This window comes from Mesocricetus auratus, unplaced genomic scaffold (assembly GCF_017639785.1).
Source record: "Mesocricetus auratus isolate SY011 unplaced genomic scaffold, BCM_Maur_2.0 Super-Scaffold_100028, whole genome shotgun sequence".
Lineage (NCBI taxonomy): Eukaryota > Metazoa > Chordata > Mammalia > Rodentia > Cricetidae > Mesocricetus > Mesocricetus auratus.
In genome coordinates, this window is record NW_024429209.1 from 18,756,983 (window position 1) to 18,775,749 (window position 18,767).

The 18,767-nt window shown below is 51.3% G+C and overlaps 1 protein-coding gene across 2 annotated transcripts in view; it reads left to right on the forward strand.

The window, feature by feature from the left end:
• Positions 1-18,767, forward strand: part of Cass4 (Cas scaffold protein family member 4) — a 40,223-nt gene that overhangs the window by 8,623 nt on the left and 12,833 nt on the right. For both annotated transcript variants that reach the window (XM_040732935.1, XM_021229752.2), the window contains exon 2: positions 11,915-12,337. In XM_040732935.1, coding sequence (XP_040588869.1) covers positions 11,915-12,337 — 423 coding nt within the window. The remainder of the gene's footprint in view (positions 1-11,914; positions 12,338-18,767) is intronic.

Here is an 18,767-nt window from a genome sequence, read left to right on the forward strand (position 1 = left end):
GTAGCTCTGACTGACCTAGAACTTTCTATGTAGATCAGGCTGACCTGGGACTCACAGAGATCCCCCTGCCTCCATCTCCTGAGTGCTAGCACTCAGGTGTGCACCACCACCCCTGGCTCCAACCAGATATCAGGGTGCATCGAGCAAGAAGTGGGGACAGCATTGTCTGTGGGGGGGGGAACCAATTCGGAGGAGCTCAGTAGCTCTGCTCCCTCCCGGGTCTCTCTTAGGCCGCATCGCAGAGAATCAATCACCCCATGGCCCAGGAGACCTTTACTGTTGCCCCATATCAATCCTGAGTGTCAGGACTGCTGGGCATGGTGGCTCAGGACTGTCATCCCAGCGTGTGTGAGGCTGAGGCAGGGGGATTGTCACCAGAACAAGGACAAGGTTGGGCTGTGCTTCAGAGTACCAGGCCAGTCAGGGCTACACAGTGAGACCCTGCCTCAAAGAATGACAACAAAATCCTGAGCTTAGACCAAGGGCTCCGAGTACCTGTTTCCTGGCACACACAGGACAAATGAATAGGAGGGTGTTTGAAGGAGTGGGCAAGCCCCAACCCAAGTGGTGAGACTTCAAGAAGGAAATGTCTAATTTCTGGTGGTGGTTTTGGAATTTTCCTACAGCCACAGTCTCTCCCTCAAAAAAAAGGCCTTGCCTTCCACACTTGTAGAAGTCACTGAAATGTGTGTCTTTTTTACTGGAACAGCAGGAAGAAGTCTAGCATTCAGTCTGCTAAGTCTGGGCTTGTGCTATTAGCTAGGGACGTTTGAGAGCAATCGGGAGGATGAGGAAGCATCCAGGCTTTCCCTGTGCTTCTCTCTGCTGCTTCCCGGTCACGGCCACCAGGTTTAATTCCCTCCTTTGTCCCTGGTGCCTCTGGGTAAGGCAGCACCATGGTGGTCTGCACATGGCGGTCTACACCCAGAAGGACTGGAGGGGACCCAGGGGAAGGTCTGCGGGAGTCTGTCTAGTGGGGCGGAGCAGAGCAGGTGCTGGCCGCGCGCAGCCTCGTGAGGACACTCACACATCCTCTGAATTCCTGCAGAGCCACTGTAGTGAGCCAGGATGCCAGGGAGAATCATCTCCACTGGCTGCACGCCGCCTCGCCTCATGAGGAGGCTGTGGAATGATCCATCGATTGCCCCTGTGTCCATAGAGGTTCAAGGTGAAGGTGAATTCGAGTACCTTGTCTGACATCCTTTTCCTGTACCTGGGCCCTGTGCAAAGGGCCTGGGGTTATTTCAGACTGTTCCCTGAGCCTCCAGGAAGTAGGTAATCGTGATTTCCAAAAGAATGATACCTTGGGAAACAGGTTTGGGAACACAAGCAGAGGGTCTGTATTTTATTTTAAAAGTTACTGTCGGCGTCTCTGGGGAAGTGTGTGAATATCTGAAGTTTCAGACTGGATTGAAGGAGGATTGCTACAAGCTTGAGGCTAGCCTGGGCTACACAGCAAATGCCAGGCCAGCCTAAGCTACTTAACAAGATCCTGGGTCAAAGGCAAAGGGTGACATTCTGCCCAGCTTTTGTCTCTTTTAAGTGTCACATTGCATAGAAGGCAATGAGGGAGAGAGGGCCCGAGTAGCATCCTTTCAGAGAAATGGCCCAGGGTCACCCGGCTCAGTCCCCACAGCTGTTCCTCTTCAGCCTCCAGCACTGTTTCGAAAAGGCGCTCCAGCGCCAGCAACTCCCTCCGGTGTCTGCATCTAGGACGCTGCAAGAGATCACATTGTTGTTACCTCATTTAAACATCCATAGAGCCCTTGCTGATGGGATACAGGACGGGATGAAGCTGTCTGGGACGGGGGAGGAATGCCTGTACCCTGAAACAACTGGATGTAGTACCAGTTCTGAGGGCAAGTTCTGGGCATGAACTAGGAAAGCCCCCCCTTTTTTTTTTTTTTTTTTTTTTTTTTTGGTTTTTCAAGACAGGGTTTCTTTGTGGCTGTAGAGGCTGTCCTGGAACTCGCTCTGTAGACCAGTCTGGCTTCCAACTCACAGAGATCCGCCTGCCTCTGCCTCCCGAGTGCTGGGATTAAAGGCATGCGCCACGCCCTTTTAAAAAAATTATTATTATTTTAAGTGACTCACTCAGCTCCCTGTAACTCGTGGAACTTCACGTCTGTGTAAAAACGGCTGTGGGAAGGTTCTCGGTGGGAAGTGACAGTGAAGAAATGGATGGCTTCAGGCTAGGCGGTGGTGGCACACGCCTTAATCCCAGCACTCAGGGGGCAGAGGCATGCGGATCTCTGTGAGTTGGAGGCCAGCCTGGTCTACGGGGGAGTGAGTTCCAGCACAGCCAGGGTTCCATAGGGAGACCTTATCTCAAACAGACAAACAAAAACAAAAGAAACTGCTTCATGCTAGGCCTGGTGGCACTGGCTTGAAATCCAGTTACTTGGGTGGTGGAGGCAGAAGTATCCCAACTTCAAGGCCAGCCTGAGCAACTAAAGGAGACTCTGTCTCAGAGTAAAACAAGCAGAAAGACAGTTGGAACCTAGGGGTGCTCTGGGCCCCAGGACAGAATCTCAGTAAACAAATCTCAGAAAAACAAAAAGGCAAAAAGAGGGAGAAGGGTTGGGGAGGAAGGGGAGCAAGCTTCCATGTCACAGGACAGTGACAAAACAGGGAAGACGGAAGGACAGACACTGGGAAGACAGTCAGAGAGGACTGCGAGTGGCAGGTGTCGGGGCTGCTGGCCCAGCATGCCCTTTCACCTCACAGGATGACGCCAAGGATGAGGAAAGTGGGCACACTTTCAATAGTGTCACGAATGTCACTATGTCCTGCTAGTGTGTCCCGTCTGTCAGGCCCCCCTGCCAGCTGAGCCACCCGCCCTGCTGGATCTTTGTGTGCAAGTCCCAGAGCACCGTGAAGCTGGCTACAGGCGGGCAGAGCACACAGGGCAGCCTCTGGGCTGCTTAGAGGCTCACCTGTCCTTCCCAGACTCGCCCAAGCTGGGAGTCTCTTCCCGCGTAAACGACTTGAATGCTCATGCCTCTGCAGGTGTATTCTGACGACTTTAGCAGATGGTGGCCCACTGTCCTCCCTAAGTGCCTTCTCTATGGGCCTGTTCTCAGGCTGTGGGAGTAAACAGTCTCAAAATCCAGTGCTTCTCAGGCTGTGGGAGGCAGCAGCTCGGTGGTAGTGTGCTTGCCAGGCCAGCAGGAGAACCAGATTCCCAGCATCCTCTTCCCAGCATCCTCTTCCCAGCATCCTCTAAGGAGCCAGCATGGGGAGGCAGAGACAGGAGGATCCCTAGAGTTTGCTGGCCAGCCAGTCTATCTAAATCAGACGCTGTGAGAGACTCTGTCTCAAAACCTAAGGTGGAGCGCCTTGGAGGAAGACCCCCGAGGTGGCTCTCTGACCTCCACACACCCATGAGAATTTTTCTCCCTTTATGGTAAATTACAGGCAAGTGGTATTAGATGACATACACAATCATGGATGACACACACAATCATGGATGACACACACCATCATGGATGACACACACCATCACGGATGACACACACAATCACGATGACACACACAATCACAGATGACACACACCATCACGGATGACACACACCATCACGGATGACATACACCATCATAGATGACATACACAATCATGGATGACACACACCATCACGGATGACACACACCATCGCAGGAAGGCTGTGGGGTTAGGTGAGTTTCACTGGATCTCTTGGCTACAGCTCCTCAGAGCACCAGACCCTCCTGTCCTCTGTCTGGATGTCACCTTATATTGGAAGCAGCGCCCCAAGGACAGATACTCTGCTCTTCCCCAGGGTCCTCCTTCCTCCTCTGCCTTCCCTTTTCAGAGAGTGTGGGTGGGAGCCCGGAGGTGGTGAGGGGGGTTTTAGTTTGCTCTTGGAAACTTTTCTTTCTCTTTCCTTTTTTCTAACCATAATGTACTTTTTTTTTAATGATGGAAAGTAAGTATTCTTGGTCCCTGGATAAGACTGCCTGCTCCGCTGTGATCCTTCCAAGCTGGGCTCTGCGTCCCTGGGATGTGACTATCCCCAAGCTTAGCTTCCTCATCAAGACGCCCGGTGGACTCTGTTGGAGACCTCATTCTCATTCATGGGACTTCACATTTCCCACGCATCAAATGAGTTCCCACGTGCACAGTCTGCGTGTTCTTTTATTTAACGTTAGGGTGTATATATGATGGTTGGGGGGCTGTCTGTGCCACGGTTTGGGTGTGGAGGGCAGAGGACAGGTTCCTAGAGTGGGCTCTCTCCTTTATGTGGGTTTCGGGACTCAAACTGACATCATCAGGCTTGCACAGGACGCGCCTTTATCCACCGAGCCAACTGATGGCCAGTGTGTGCTATCTTATCTTTTTACTTCATTCTATGTAGAGAGGTGTGTTGCCTGTGTGTATGTATGTGCACCACATGTCAAAAAAGGTCACTGGATCCTCTGGAACTGGAGCTACAGGTGTTTGTGAGCCACCGTGTGGGTGCTGGGGACTGAACCTGGGTCCTCTGGAAGAGCAGCAATTATTCATAATCTCCCAGCCATCTCTCTAGCCCTGTAGTGTATTATTTTTAAAGGTGTAGTTTCAGTTAACCATCCTTTCACGGTCCTCGGAAGAGAAGTGTGAGTGAGTCCTTTGCCTTCCCTAAAAGCTAAGAATTCTTGAAAATAAGCCACAGAACCTTCGAGACGGAAACTGACATGTTCCGCGTGGCCATGTGTCAAAACTGTAGTTCAAAAGAGGCCTGTGGTCACCCTGCTGCCCTGGTCCTTCCACACCCCAGGGGCTGCCGTTGTCTGGGGCCCTCCCTGTCTCCTTTGCTGTCTCTTGCTGTGGCCTCACTGTGTGCTAGACCTCTCTGGTGTCCCTGGCTTCAGTGAAGACATTGCATGCCTTTTCGCTCCCCGGCGACAAGCTTGCTTGTTTTACAGGCAGAGGAGTTTGGGGGCAGGGGAGTTTCGTGAAAGATAAAACAAGCAGGAAGCAGGATTGGACGCCATCATGCTGGCTGACCCCAAATTTGGAAAGCGGGAAGGAAGGAAGGAGGAGAGAAGGGTCCAAAGGAGCAGAACAGTCGGGGACTTTGGGGGATCCTGCCCTAGGCACAGGTGCTCACACCCAAGGGCTGTTGACTGTCACCTTCCAAGCAAGAGAAGCAGGGCAGCCTTTTAAACCATAGTCATGCTTCTCTTGACCACTCCCCAGTGATATTATACTTATTATTCATTATTACTACTGCGTGTAGGCATGCATGATGTGTGTGATGTATGCGTGTGGGTGCCTGTGTTGTGGGGCATGCGTGTGGAGGTTAGAGGAATTCTTTGGGGTCAGTTCTCTCCTTCCACTACATTCTGGGGATCAAGCTTAGGTCACAGGCTTGCTGGCATCGCCATTGGCCGCTCAGCCGTCTGTACCGTCTGTTACTTCGAGTTTTTCATTCCTCTAGCTCAGCCCTTTGAGAAGCAAGGTGATCCCTTAAAGTCATCCTGTGCACGCCACAGTCCCCACCTCACCCGAGTGTCTTATAGCTGCTATACTCACAGAACCGTTCCCTGTCCAGAGCCCACCTCCTGACTCTGTGGTTTACTTCCGTGCTAGGATGGAGCCCAGGGCCTTACAGCTCCTGTCAGAGAGGCCTAGGACTCCAAGCCTATGGCCATTCTTAAACCAGCTCATTCTAGATTTAAACTCATTTGGCAAATTAGACTTATGCTGAAGGACCTGAGTATGGAGATGTGACAGTGACAGCCCCCAGCATGACAGGCACAGATTTGAACCCTAATGCGCTCACTGTCTCTGCTGGGTGATGTTGGGCACAAAAGTCTCTTAACCTCCCCTGGTCTTTTTTTTTTTTCGTGACAGGGTTTCTCTGTGTAGCTCTGTAGACCAGCCTGGCCTCAAAGTCACAGAGATCTGCCTGCCTCTGCCTCCCAAGTGCTGGGATCAAAGGCGTGCACCACCACCCGGCTTCTTTGTGATAACCCCCCCTGGTCTTAAGTGCCTCAGAACTCTCCCCAGGTGTGACCCTTGACTGTTCCCTTGTCCCTTCCAGAAACTGGAAACATGAAAACCACAGGTACTGCTGGAGGGGCAGACGCCTGTCATGCAGGAACTGTGCCCCCCCAGCCTGCAGAGGGGATTCAGGCTTAGGCACAGGGAAGATGAAGAGGCCAGGGTGAAGCTGAGGAGGCCGCTGGCCCTGCTTAGAGCCAGGAAAGGATGCTACCACACTTCCCTGGCTTCTGCAGAAAGTAGGGCCCTGCGGTTTGTCAGTTTTTCCGTCATGAGCCTCCTGCAAGGCCCTCTCCTGGGGGATCCAGCACTTTCCCAGTTTGTCCCAGCAGCCATGGGAAAGCAGACTCCACCCCCTTTGGGAATCCATGAGCCTATTTGCCTTGAATTCCATACACTCCACCTATGCACCAAGTATGAATAGTCGCTATGGCAGAAATCAAATCCCCACCCAGCTGTTGGCTCTCCAGTTCCTCTAGCTCCTCCGTTCACCCACACTTCCTCAGTTTACCCACACTCACACCCTCACCAGGGGCTTTACAAATTTCTCTCCTTTCACAGGCCCTCCCAACACCCTTCATCTGACTAAGTCCCACCCCCAGAGAGCCGCTGTCCTGGGAAACTTTCCCCAAGCCCTCTCCTACCACAGCTTCCCTACATCAGGCATGACTTATTACAATTTCCCATATTTTGTTTTCCGTCACACTCAAAATGCCTCCGTCTACTTCTGGGGATCTGACGTTTACTGCAGTGGGAGCTGAATAGAAACAAGCCTTACCCATAAGAAGATGACGGGTTACACAGACGGGGAACCGCCATGTTTACCATGGTGTCTTCAGAGAGCTCCTGGCAGGGCAGCTACATTCATACTTGCATATGTCCTGGTGAGTGAGTGACTGGGTGGATGATGGACGGACAGACGGACGGATGGATGGACAGATGATGGGTGGACGGACAGATGGATGGACGGACAGACAGATGGATGGATGGATAGATGACAGATGGACACACAGAGGGACAGATGACTTCCCAGACGTCCCTAGCTGATCAGTCTCCTCCAGCTGAATAGACTTTGCACACTGGTTCTCGTCGTCCCCCCCCCCCACTGCAGTGAGGTCACCCCTGTTCTTCATCTTCATGGTCCTAAGCCCTTCCCGCTTCCGCCTTCCAAATGCCTGTTCGCGTCTCTTGTGTTTCCTGACTGTTGTGTAGGGATGCCCGTGTGCAAGCGGCTATGGAAACCGTCTGAGGGGGAGGACTTAGTCAATGAAGGTGGGGAGAGGGCCTGTGGGCAGAGGAAGAGACGAGTGTGATGTCCCACGACGGGAAGGCTTGAGGATGTGTGAAGAGGGAGTTATAGAGGAACTGGAAAGTGACCAGTTGTTTGGATGGCCATACGTTTCTCCCACACTGGGTGTGGTCCTGCCTCAAAGCCATAGGAGCCTGTGAGATGACTCAGAGGTTAGGAGCAATGGCTGCCTCCCCGACGACCTGGGCTTGATTCCCAGCACACACAGTGGCTCGCAGCTGCAACTCCAGTCCCAGGAAGGTGTGACGCCCTCTTCTGGTTTCCTCAGGCATGCACATGGCACGCATGCAGATAAAACACCCATAAAATAAAAACAATTAAAGAGTAAACCAAGAATTATCTAGAACAAACAATCAAAGCCAAACAAACAAACAAACAAACAAACAAACTCATAAAGCTCAACCTAGCAAGAAAGGAACGGACACGACACTTGTTTAATTTGTTTTTTCATAAAAGCAAGGATGACAAGGAGCACCTTGGGGCCAGTGAGAAGACTCAGTGGGTAGAGGGGAGTAAGGGGACCTGCTGCCGTGCCTGGCGACTGAGACCCATACTGTAGAAAGAACTGGCCACAGCACACTGCCCTCTGAGCCACACATGCATGCTGAGGAACACATGCACACTGAACAAAACGTTCCTCAGTTTTAAGAACACGTCTGCTTTTGTCCCTGAAATCTAGCTGCCTGTGTGCTCATGAGAAGCAGAGATAAACGTGTGTCCGACATTGTCACTTAAGCATCCATGCCAATGTTTCTAAATTAGCACCCTATTAAAGCATAGTTATCAAGTCACCCTCTGTGACCGTTGGACTGCTGTCGGGTTCCATAGCTGTGGCTGTCAACTGCTCCCGTTTGTTATTTTCAGAGAACTGAGCGTGGGGGTGTCGGGACCCTGGGTGCACAGTGATGACCTGCTGTTGTCACAGCAGGGGCTGTCTCCTCTCATACATGACAAACTGGCCACAACTTGCCCCACTGGATTTGCCCATAGGGCCTTCCTTAAGCGGGGGAGCCCAACTGCATAGGGGGAGGCAGCCTCTGCAGAGGTGACCCTTGACCCGAAAGTGGGTCATGCAGAGATCTGGTGAAAGAGTGTTCTGGGCAGCCGGGCAGTGGCAGTGCATGTCTTTAATCCCATCACCGGGGAGGCAGAGGCAGGCGGATCTCTGTGAGACCAGCCTTGTCTACAAGAGTTAGTTCCAGGACAGCCTCTAGGCTCCAAAGCTACACAGAGAAACCCTGTCTCGAAAAACCAAAAAGAAAAAAAAAAGAGTGTTCTAACCTTATGGAATAGAAAGGTATATGGTCCCAATTTGGGAGCATTACAGAAAAATCAAGAAACATACGGTTGGAAGACCATCAACAAAGGCAGGAGTGGTAGGCCTGAAGGCTGACACTGGGGACCTCAGCTGGCATCCTAAAAGCAGCTGTGAGTAATTCAGAGTTTTCAGACAGGCGTGTGTGCGTGTGTGTATGTGTGTGCGCGCATGCGCGCGTGTATACAATATTATTCTTGCTGGAGACTAAGAAGGGGTTTGTGGAGAATGGGTCTAGAATAGATGGTAAGAGACCCACTGAGTCCAAAGGACTTTGCACAGGTTATTAGTTCTCTCTGACCCTCTATTTCCTTACCTGTAAAATGGAGACAAGACGGCCCGTGGCCGAGGCTTCTGGAATTTGTGACATAACACAATGAAAAACAGAGCCTCATTCCATATAACTCACTCTGTCCCTGGGATTCCTCTTCTGGTGTAGTTACTGCCGGGGTTTCATTTTGTTTCGTTCTGAGACAAGGTTTTATATAGACCAGGATGACCTTGAACTCCTGACTCACCTGCTTCCACCTTCCACAGCCGGGGTTACAGGCCTGCGCCACCTTGCCCTGTTCATTTTATTCGCTTTGTGTAACAAATTTAGATCGTCTCTGTTATTAAAATTTGGTGACCTAAAGTAGGGGCATTTTTGTTGTTTACCTATCCTACTCGAAGCCCTGTGTTCCATCTCCAGCACTGCAATTAATTAATTAATTAATTGGGAAATTGTAATAATTGACTGCTTGAAGCAGCCAAGACACTATGCTATTTGTAGAAGGGGCATATTTAGAGGTCACTTTGCTTTTGAAGATGTGGCCAGGCAGCAGGCAGTCAGTTGCAGGAAACCGTCCGTCAGGAAAGAGGCAGCTGCTATCGATCCGGGACAGCTGTGGGTGCCGCGTGGGGCAGATGCTTCCTGGCTTGGATGATCCTAAAGAACCATTGTTCTCTGGAACAACCCCCCCACACACACACTCCCTGAATGTCCAGACCCAGAAGAAGCCACTGCTCAGCTGCTTCCAACAACTGCCCCGAGACACCAGACAAGTCCCGTATGAGTCGGTGACAGGCCTCCCTTCTAAAGCACTTTGAGTGGATTTCACAAGAACTGTGAAGGGTGAAGGCTGGCTTTTGCCTTGCTTTCCATTTTCCCAAAATTAGATGGTTAAGTTGTGGTTTTTCTTCTCTCTCTCTCTCTCTCTCTCTCTCTCTCTCTCTCTCTCTCTCTCTCTCTCTCTGTGTGTGTGTGTGTGTGTGTGTGTGTGTGTGTGTGCAAGGTCTTACCTCATAGCCCATATCTGAAACTTAGAACTTAGCCCAAACCAACAGTAACCCTGCCTCAGCCTCCTGAGTAATGGGATGACTAAGCATTCAACGAGGTTAGACTGACTCTCCTGCAGATATAAAGTAAGTTGCCAGGTGCAGTGGCTTGCACACACAATCCCTGCACTCAGGGGCTGGAGACAGGAGGATCAGAGGTCAGCCTGGATCACAGAGAAGCAACGTTTAAAGACAAGCAGAAACTCTAGAAAGCATGCTGTCGTCTCACTAAGTCTGAGCCATTAGTCAGCACTCCATGAGAGCTTTAGCACATCAACTCAGATGGTTTCTGCAGGCCTCCATGCGAAACCATGAGCTCACATTCCGGGATCACATACCAGCATCTTCTGGTCCTTTCTTCGAGTGTGGTATCCCAGAAAATCCCCTTGTCTCCTGTTCTAGACAAAGCGAGGTGTCCATGCTCCATCTTTTTATCCCCTAAAGACTGGACAGTTGCAGCAACGTATGACTCCACCCTGTTCATCAACACAGCAAAAGGAAAGTCCCTATGTCTGTGGTTCGCCAGGGGACAGGGGAAACCTCTGCAGGTGTGCTATGACTCCACAGGATCCATCCCGTCTGGAAGAATAAACTTGAGGACCTACTCCTCAAGATAGATGGAAGCCACTCACTCCCAAGGCAGTTTGGAGAGTCGAGCACCTCCTAGAAAGGAGTAGAAGGCACTCCAAGGGAGGCGGAGATGGCTCAGCAATTAAGAGAGCTTGCTGTCTTCAGGATCTGAGTTTGGTTCCTAGCACCCAGCTATCTGATGTCTCTTTGGGTACCTCAGGCACTACACATACACACACACACACACACACACGCACACATGTACACACACATACATGCACACACACATGCGCACATGTACACACACATACATGCACACACACAAGCACACATACCACACACATACATGTACACACACAAGCACACATACCACGCACATACATGAACACACACAAACACATGTGCATGCATGAACACACACACAAACACATGCACACACACATAATGCACATTCGAGAGTGCACGTATACACCACACACAGACACACACAAACACATGCACATGCATGAACGCGCACGCGCGCACATACAAGCATTTCAAGTGTTCTTGGAAAAGCATGTTAAACATGTATGTTGCAAACATATCGAGAAACAGAGTCCCAGGCAGCTTCTTCCAGATGGGGACAGTGGAGATTGACCAAAACTTTGCCACAGCACTGTCCTCCTGTTCCCTGTCCCCAGAGTACGGTGGGGCAAGCGCCTCACCCCTGAGATACATCCCGTGCTCTTCATTGTTTTTTGAGACAGGACTCACTGAGTTGTCCTGGCAGGTCTTGAACTCTCAGTCCTCCTGCCTCAGTCTCCCAAGTGCTGGAGCTGCAGGTGTGAGCCACCCAAGCCCAGCTCACCAACATCCCTTGAGTTTCTCCCCATATACCTGGCTGATGCTGGGGACAGAGCACTAGGTAAACAGATTGTATTTATCGTATGCATGTGTACACATGCATACGCATGCACGAACACTTAATTCTAGTAGTAATCCCGTCGGTAGGCATCACTGCTGTTCTCATTTCATCCATGAGGAAACTGAGGCTCAAAGAGGGCAGTGAATACCATCAAGGGCCCACAGCTAAGGATTTCAAGCCAAGTGGTATGCATAGGATGCTGGCCCAACTGTGAGTCAAAATGCAATGTGCTCTTAACTAGAGGGGGCATGGGCCTCCACAATTTTGAGAAAGGGCTCATTGGGGCTACTCACCTTGGGTACAGGCAAAGCATCCCAGCGCATGTGGCATCACCAGAACCCCCGAGGATGGGAAAGATAAATCAGGAAAGAGCAGGGACGCAGCCTCTGGGGAGGCTGTGAAAACAGCCTGGAGCTTTGTTGGTGCTGTGGTTTCTTGGTGGCCTGGCCCAGGGATGCCATGGCGATGACGGTAACAGCGCCTTCTCTCCCCCAGACCCTGTTGGCTAGGGCACTTTATGACAACCGTCCTGACTGCGCCGACGAGCTGGCCTTCTTCAGAGGGGACATCCTGACCATCGTGGAGCAGAATGTGCCCGAGAGTGAGGGCTGGTGGAATTGTCTGCTCCACGGGAGGCAAGGCCTGGCTCCCGCCAACCGCCTCCAACTCCTCAAAGAGACCCCTGCAGACAGACCCGGCCCTCAGCTCCTGAGAGGCCTGGACACAGACCTCACCGGCCCAGAGGCTCTCTACCAAGTGCCCAGTGTGTCCTGCCCACCGCCCCCGGGTCCTGTGTACGAGCCGATGAAGAGCTGGGTGGAGGGACCACTGCCAGCTACTGCCCAAGTCTACGAATTGCCTGCCTCACCTTCCGGTGCCAGGATCATCTGTGAAAAGACTCTGAGCTTCCCCAAGCAGGTGAGCATAGTACACAGAGGGCACAGGACACCCAGGGGCTTCGGTACACCCCACTCATGGGCATCTATCAGATCAAGTGTGCAAAACAGGACCTCAGAGCCCTGCTGAGCGTGACTAAGGCCTCATCCCATTTCATTCACACTCAGCATCCCCGGGCCTGCCCAGCTCACCAAGACTGGCCACCCCGTTCCGTCAGCTGAAGGCCCACTGAAGTGTGTTCGGGAGCCTGTGGGCTACCACACACCACAGAGACCACTAGGGACTAGAGAGATGAGTGATGGGTTCATTTCACGCCGTGCCAAAGGCAAAGCGTTACTCATCGCATTCAAGACACGCATCAGCCTCCACAATTGACTTCTAGAATTGTTGCATAAACATACAAGAAGACAGATAAAGATGGTGGGTGGGGTCACACCGGAGCTAGGGAAAGCCCACAGGTCCCCCAAGGGTTTGCATGGGAGAAGGTCAGTTACGACATTTTTGCAAGTTCTTATCTATTTGGGAGTAGAGCATGCCTGGGCCACTGCACACGTGTGCAAATCAGAGGACACTTCCAGGGGTTGGTACTCTCCCTCCCTCCACAGGCAGCTCCAGGGAGAAAGCTCAGGTCCGAAGGCTTGATGTGCACTCATATGCTGGTCCATTCCCACCCCACCCCATCCCCGTCCAAGAAAACTGCCTTTTGTCCCTGTCACCGTGGCAAACAACCACAGAGGACAAGAAATGAAGTGTTTCTGCGCACTTGTTCTAAAAAGGAAGACAGAATCCTTTAAAAACTAGGCAAAAAGCTGGGCGTTGGTGGCACACGCCTTTAATCCCAGCACTCGGGAGGCAGAGGCAGGTGGATCTCTGTGAGTCCGAGGCTAGCCTGGTCTACAGGGCAAGTTCTATAGGACAGCCTCCAAACAATACAGAGAAACCCTGTCTTGAAAAAAAAAGACTAGGCAAAAAACAAACAAAAATAACCAAAAATGTGTGTGTGTGTGTATACGTACGCATGTACACATGTATGTGTGTTTGTGTATGCAGGTGCACATGTGTATTCCTGTATGCAGGGGTGTGTGTGTGTGTACGCATGTACACATGTATGTGTGTTTGTGTGTGCAGGTGCACATGTGTGTATTCCTGTATGCAGGTGTGTGTGTATGGGTGTACACGCATGTGCACCTATATGTTTGTGCATGCAGGTGCACTTATAGGCTGGAAAGATCTAGAAGAACCCACACAGGTCGTTCTCCTCAGGAAGCAGACGTGAGGAAGGGAAAATTAAGCAAGGTAATGAGCAGGGGCCTTTATTTGATTCTGTCCCATGTCCCCAGCACCTCGCATGGGACAGGCGCTCCATCAATATCTCATGAACTATCAGAGCAGGGCTGATGGGTGTCCTGTGGGACACGTGTGGCACCTGGGAACTCTACAAGCAGGGGGAAGGAGCTCGGGAGCTGTGGTCACAACGCTGGGGCCTTAAGTAAGGAGAGGAATTAAGACGAGAAAGGGGAACAATGGTGTGGTGTTCGCACCACAACCCTGGCCTTCCTGGGGCTTTAGAAACTACAGTGCAGGCCGCCTGGAGCTGAAGCTCGGTTGGCACAGAACTTATCTAGCGTTCTTGAAGCCCTGGGGTCTATCCCAGCCACGGCATAAACCAGGCTGGGGGAGCACCCCTGTAATACCAGCACTCAGGAGATGGAGGCAGTTGGACCGGGAGTTCTGGGCCAGCCTCAGCTGTAGAGTGAGTTTGAGATCAGCTTTAGCTCCACGTAGCTCTGTCTCACAAACACCAGACAAACAAACAAAACCCCACTGGTATTCAATGTATTCAATGACCATAGGCATCTTTTTACATCTGACACTTGGCATTCCACTTAAAGGAGACATCTCCCCAGGCCATGGACCAACAGTTGTCTTAGGAAAATTAACAGAGAAGGACCACTGCCTCTGGTGTGTGTGTTTGTGTTTGTGTGTGTGTTTGTGTGTGTGTGTGTGTGTTTGTATATGTGTGTATATGTGTATGTGTGTGCATGTGTGTGTATACCTGAGAACACACATCATGTAGCCTCCCTCCACCACAGCTTCTAACACTTCTCAGAATAGGACAGTAATCCCTTCAAAGTCTTGAATACTTCAGATTCCCTAACTCTCTAAGCTGCCAGGCACCACAGACAGTTGTCACACAGGTGCTGGCTGCAGACACCAAGGGGATGCAGTCTGAGCCTCCAGCCACTGTGCACAAGGTGGGCCCTACCACTCTTTTCTGGAACAATTGTCCCAGCCTCCACCCAGCACCCAACTGCTATCTGAATGCCTGACTCAGGAGGGGCTTTGGTGGTGTCTCTCTCAGAATAAGCCCCGAGGGGCAGGGGCACGGCTTATCACGTAAAGGCTCCTACTAAAAAGAAGCCTGACACACTGTGTTTGTTGCCCTCTAACCTCCACAAGTACCCTGGGACACACAAATGTGCACATATTATAAATTAAATGTGGGAAAGAAGTCATGCTAGCCAATTTGAATTTCCTTCCAAAAACCACTAAAATGAAAAAACAAAACAAAACAAAAAACCGAAGTGAAAGCCTGTCTGACTCTCCTTGAAAACAAAGCAGATGTGATGTCCACTGATGCCGAGCCCCCCCAGCGCCCAGCACAGGGCCAGACTCCCCTGTCCACCTGGAAACCTACACAATGTGAAGGGAAGCTTGAGTTCACCATTGCTACTTAACTCAGGACGGGTGCTGTGTGTGCAGTATGGGCTGGCTGCCCTCGAGGCCTGTGAGCAGTTTGCATCCTTCCGGAAGCCCCCCACCTCCCTTGGTGACCAAGAGAAACCACAGCAACTGAAGGGGAATTCGGGTCCTCTGCCCTGAGCAGGTTCTGCGAGGGACCACAGAAAACACCTGGGGATGCCCCTGCCTTTCTTTTCTAGGTTCCCTCTTTGTCTGTCCTAACTGCATTCTGACTTCCTCCTCCTCCTCCTCCTCCTCCTCCTCCTCCTCCTCCTCCTCCTCCTCCTCCCCCTCTCTTCCTCCTTCCTCTCTCCTCCTCTTCCCTCTCTTCCTCTTCTTAAGAGTTTGGTATCCTGGCTCCTTTGACTTCAGAAGCAGCTACTGTCAATTCAGGGCATTAGGAGCCCTCCAGTGCCCTCTGTCCCTTTGTCTGTGTTAAGGAAGCATCTGACTGATGACACTAACTGTACCCTAGCTGTACCCTTAGGAGATTCTAAATAATTCCCTCTACCCCAAAAGGCCAGAGGCAGACACTCCAAAGAGAGCCAGCAATCAGTTGCGAACACCCCGGGTCCGCAGGAAGGCAGCATGATGTCCTTTGCACTCAGGCATCTGCCATTCATCCCCGAGTCTGAGGCCGCCTGGAAAATGTGCTCCAATCACGGAGACTCACAGATAGAATTAGGCAAGTCCCAACCCGGCCCCTTGAGCTGTTTCCTTTGCAGCTTGTAAGTGCAAGCCACAGCTAGTGCAAGCCCTTTCGTGGGCTCCTTTACACGGGCGCCAGTCTCCCAGGATTCAGGGTGGCCCGGCATGAGAAACCGAGATGGCTGGAGCACAGGATTCTTCTCATGTCGTCATGAGTCTCATCTAGGGGTCAGAATCCGTAGTCTGTCTAACAGAGGCCCCTGAGGGCTTCTGGGTTGGAATAGCCCTCCATTCTACACAAGAGGATATTGATTCCAGGAAGGTCAAACTACCCATCCTGGCGAGCCCAATGTGAGCCCGGGGCAGGGATTGGTGTTTTCATGTCTGTCTGTGTCCGTCTGTCCACCTTACTCCAAAAGCAGGACCTTAATCTTCAGGGTCTCTGGGCGGCCCTCTCTCTGTGTGTGTGAGTCTGGCTGAAGCTATTCTTTCCTTTTTAAGCATGTATCTTCAATTATCTAGGAAAGCTTTCTCATCCTGTTGCATTTTATTTATGTTTGTGGAGGTCAGAGGACTGCTTGTGGAAGCTGGTTCTCTCGTTTTAACCCAGGGAGTCCTAAGGACTGAACTCAGGTCTTCAGACTTGGCAGCAAGCACCCTACCCCACTGAGCCATCTCGCTGGCCCTGGAGCTCTTCTTTCTGTTGAGGTTTTCTCACCTTCAGGACAAGGGGCACAGCTCAGCAGCTAGTATCCCACAAGAACAAAACAAAAACAGCTCCCAGAAGCCCCCATGCCTTGGCTTCGCCAAGGAAACCACTCTTCTGAGTTTTTGTTTTACTTTTCATTCCAACTTCCTTTATTTAATGTGGAAACCACATACAGAACTCACTTCCATTCTGAGAAGGGCCACTTTGGTATTTCAAGTGTAGAGGGACAGATTTCCTACTGATAGGCGCTTGCAATCACTTCCTTCTGCCTCTGTAAGCCTTTGGAAACCTCAGCGCTCAGGCTTGTTCCTTAACTGATTGTATCTGGAATGTAACAGTTTCCCAAGAAAGGGGACATTTTGGAAATGGCACACACAGGAAAGTCCCTGGGTGAACTGCAGGTGCTCCCGCAGTCACATGTGACCCACAAAGTTTTCCGTTTGCATAAAATGGGACTGAAGTCCTGAGGGGCTGGCTGTGTAAGGAAGAGCTTGGAAGAGGCTGGCGGAAGGGTGGAGAGGAATGATGACACTAAAGGGGCGGGGGTGACCACACTGGGCATAGACTTAATTCAAAACACAATCAAACCATTGATGAGTTTGATCTGGGCCCATCAGCCTAGGACCACCATGGACAGAACCAGGGTTTGACATTGCTTTCTTTCTTTTTGTTTTTGTTGCTGGTTTGGTTCGATTTGGTTTCTCAAGACAGAGTTTCTCTGTGTAGGCCTGGCTGGCCTGGATCTAACTATGTAGACCAGGCTGGCTTTGAACTCAGAGATCCCCATGCCTCTGCCTCCTGAGTGCTGGGATTAAAGGCGTGCACCACCACCTCCTAGTGTCTCCTAGTGTGTGTGTGTGTGTGTGTGTGTGTGTGTGTGTGTGTGTGTGTGTGTGGACATGTGTACATATACATAGAGAGGTCAGAGGTCAAGCTCAAGTTGTCCACTTTATTTTGTTTTACTGTTTTGTGGCAACATTTCAACAGAGCATGGTGGAGCATGCAATTAATCTAGCACTGGGGAGGCAGTCTCAGGTCGACCCTGAGGGCCTGAGGCCACCCAGCCTGATTTACACAGCAAATTCTAGGCCAGCTGGGGCTATATAGTGAGATCCTTCTCAAAACAAAGCAAACAAACAAAAACCCAAGTTGCCTACATTTGTCTGGGGCATACGCTTGCCACAGCATGTAATGGGAACTTATAGTTCAACTTACTGGAGTCAGTTCTCTCCTTCCACTATGTGAGTCCTGGGGATTGAACCCAAATTCGTCAAACTTGGTGGTTAGCGCCTTTACCCAGTGAGTGAGCCAGCCTGCCTGGTGTCTGTTTGTTTGTGGAGACAAGGTCTCTCACCTGCTTGGAGCTTGCCCCTTCTGCTCAGCTGGAGAGGCAGCAGGCAAGGTTCACAAGTGGGTGCCGCCACCCCAGCTATTTCCACGAGGGCACTGGGGATTGAACTCAGGTCTTTGTGTTTGCAAGGCAAGTGCTTTTCTGACAGAGCCACCTCCCCAGCCAGAGCTCGGAAGATTGCACCAGCAGTCGCTAAAGCACACTCTGAGGGAAAGGTAGGGGTCAGGTGGAACGCAACAGTAGCCCAAGGAGTCACCACAAGCCTGGGCTGTGGAGACAGGTGGGAGGTGAGGCTAGACCCTCTCCTCCCGGCTTGTGAGGAGTCTGCTCCTTCATGTGGGTGACTCAGGTTTCCAGGTACCAGTGGGTGTTTCCCTTTGAGGACTGTACTTCAGGAAGTCCCGCTCCTGAGAGCCCACGAATTTAACAGAACCATGTCCCTTGTGAAGAAGAAGAAAGCAGTTTTCAAACAGAAAGAGGCTGGTCTGACCCTCGACAGCTACAGCGTGTGTGTGGAGAGACAGGTGTCACGTGACCTCACAGATGCTTTAACCATGCTTGTGACCGCAGCAGGAGTGCTCTCTCGTGTTGGGTTGTGTGACATCGAGGAGAGTGCTCATGTGTGATACCATCCCGGGCTGTGTCCCTTTGTTCACCAAAACCAAACACAAGCCAGAACTTAACTGACGCTACCCAAAGGCTGGGTCCTAGGGACAGTATTGAACAAAGGGACCTGGCCTAGCTCTTAGAAGCTGCTCCTCACCCTGGGTCATCCCCTCATTTCCACATTAAAATCCTGAGCCCCCCCCCTCCCCTGCAATGATTCAACTTGGAAAACACCCTACACAGTGCCGGTTCCTTAGGGCCTAGCCAGGCGGTCCATCTCCCATTGGGATTTTCAGTAACTATTTTTTTCCTCTCTTGCCTTGCCTTGGTTCTCAGTCTGTGGCCTTGGTATGCAAGTTCTACTTCCTGTTCCTCTGTATTAAAAGCCCTGGTGC